The 2466-nt window shown below is 40.7% G+C and overlaps 1 protein-coding gene across 1 annotated transcript; it reads right to left on the bottom strand.

Moving 5' to 3' along the window:
* LOC104715167 (BAHD acyltransferase At5g47980-like) lies at window positions 1044-2259 on the bottom strand. Its single transcript, XM_019229911.1, has 2 exons — window positions 1546-2259; window positions 1044-1050 (listed from the first exon to the last, which is right to left on the bottom strand). The coding sequence occupies exons 1-2, from the start codon at window positions 2217-2219 to the stop codon at window positions 1044-1046; spliced, it is 681 nt and encodes a 226-aa protein (XP_019085456.1). The 5' UTR covers window positions 2220-2259.

Here is a 2466-nt window from a genome sequence, read left to right as displayed (position 1 = left end):
CTAACCTATTAACCTTAAGCTTTGAGTCTATCCCCTTAGCTTCTTTAAATAGAGCTTGATTCGATCATATACCTCTCACACTCTCTCATTTTCTTAAAAACAAGTTAAAATCAAGTTTAAATTCTCTCTCAAGTTCATCTTTTTGCTCAAGCCTAGCTCTTTTAGTTTTTGGGTCACTAACCTATTAACTTTGAGTTTTGAGTTTATTCCTTCCAAGTTCTCTTCAAAAATGTCTTCAAGGATCACAAGAATGTCTCAACAAGTCGCTGATCGCTCTCCAGGCCATCGTGATGCTCACCTTGCATCAAGGAAAGAAGCTGCTAGAAGCACTCGACCCACCACTCGAGCAGGCACACGACCGAGTGCTAGCTCAAGTAGGCGGTCGAGTTAGGTTGCGAGAGAGAAGCATCAGTCAGCTGAGGAAGACCCTGAGCGAACTGAGAGTGAAGAAGAGATGGAGTTCACTCTTAGGGAGCACATTAAGAGGCACAAGGCCAAGGGGAAGAGCTTGATTGTCTAGAAATATATGAGCTTGATTGTTTTTGCAATGAGAGTGGATTAACATGTTTTAGGAAGATCATTGTCTAGAGATTAGCTCAAGTTGTTTGAGATTTGTTGACCAAGTTAGATGACCAGAATCATTAGTCCAGCCCATGAATCCCTCCTCAAGACCTTCCTTGTCTATTGATTTCTTAGTTTAAATCCTGTTGTTTGGTTGTTGTTTGATTCGTTTTTGTCTTGCTCTGTTTTATTGGGTTTGCTCTGTTTCTCGTATTTGTCCGACTCGACCCTGTACTCGATCTACACTCGATCGAGTGCTTGCTCGAGCTCATCCCCAGAATTCTTGTTTATGCTTTGTGTTTGTTCAGTCTCAATTCCTGTTTCATCTTAGTTGCATTTCTGTTGCATTCATTTAGTTTCATGTTCATTACTTGCCTTGCATTAGTTCATTACTTGTCTTGCATATCTATAGTTTCTGTTTCATTGCATTGTTGTTTAGATCATCCTGCTCTCTTTACAATTAGCATCTATCTTAGTAGCTTTTACTTTCTGCATTTTACATTTCATCAATAGGTTGTTAGTGACAAACATCCTTCATATTTGGCTTGACTTAGACATATATGCACATCATGATTGCTTGCAAACACTCATTTTGGATTGACATCTCTTATACTACAACAGCATAAGGGTTATTGAAACACCTTACACCCCATCTGTTCATCATCATTCATTCATATCTCATCCATCCATACCACACAACCATAAAAAATAGTCTTTCATCATACGAGTATTGGGATGGCTCCTTATGAGGCTTTGTATGGGAGGCCATGTCGTACACCGTTATGTTGGACTCAGGTGGGGGAGAGGAGCATGTACGGGGCAAATTTTGTTCAGGAGACCTCAGAGAAGATTCGGGTTCTCGGGCTGAACATGAAGGACGCTCAGGATAGGCAGAGGAGTTATGCTGATAGGAGGAGGAGATATCTTGAGTTTCAGGTAGGAGATAGAGTGTACCTAAAGATGGCCATGTTGCGGGGTCCAAACAGGTCATTGAATACGAATCTCTTTGTTATTCTGCTTATCTTGTTGGCATGTTCGTCTACCGGAAGCTTAAAGAACGGATTTGCTGGTGGGTAAAAATTTGCTGCCGCAAACTCGGGACCAGACACTGATTTGCCTTCTCCACGAGCCAAAGCAGCCCAGGACCGAATAAAAGTCGAGATGGAGGCTGCATCCGCGATTTTGTGGCTGATGCAAATTCCTATGGCCATGCCACCACATGAAAAATAAGTCGCCTTCACAAGCAGCATAGGCCATGTATTTGCCGCCTCATAAGGATTTTCGATAACGTCAAGAGGAAGTAACTGTTGGATTGCTTTAAAATCCGGAGATCTCAGGACATCAGAGAGAGGACAGCTATTGACACGAGCATCGACGAAAATAGCTCCTTCATCGTTACAATCGATGGTGACGCCGTTGATTCTGCCGGCAAGAGGGTAGAATTTGGTCAAGGTTTCGGACAGAGAAGCCTTGAGTTTGTTGGAACTGTGTTCTGGAGAAATCAATTCATCTTTGGTGTAGAAGAGAAAGGCCACTGTGTAAACCGGAGGGAGGATGTGATCATAAATAGAGAGTTGGAGGGTTCGGAGATCATTTGGAGTTGTGGAAGATCGTTTTATGATTTCTTTAGCGATTGTTTCAACCTTCATCATCTCCATATCGATTCTTCTTTCTTTTGTTTGTTTACAAATATATGGTTCTCTGCCTCTCTTAACACTTAGAGATGTACTCCTTTTATAGAGGTGGTTTACTAATAGGTAAAATTATTTAAGCATCACTAACTTTTGGAAAAGACTCTTTAACTTATTTTCTTTTTCTTTAGGGATTTCTTTATTAGGACTAAAAATATGGTATGCAACTCTTTTGAGATTGTTTTTTCCTAATTTTTCTTATATTATTTAAGCA

This window comes from Camelina sativa, chromosome 9 (assembly GCF_000633955.1).
Source record: "Camelina sativa cultivar DH55 chromosome 9, Cs, whole genome shotgun sequence".
NCBI classification, from domain to species: domain Eukaryota; kingdom Viridiplantae; phylum Streptophyta; class Magnoliopsida; order Brassicales; family Brassicaceae; genus Camelina; species Camelina sativa.
The sequence above is the reverse complement of the archived record's forward strand: the minus strand, read 5'-3'. Positions and strand labels throughout refer to the sequence as shown.

Coding starts and splice junctions, on each gene's coding strand:
- LOC104715167 (XM_019229911.1), bottom strand. CDS start 2,219: ATGGAGATGATGAAGGTTGAAACAATCGCTAAAGAAATCATAAAACGA.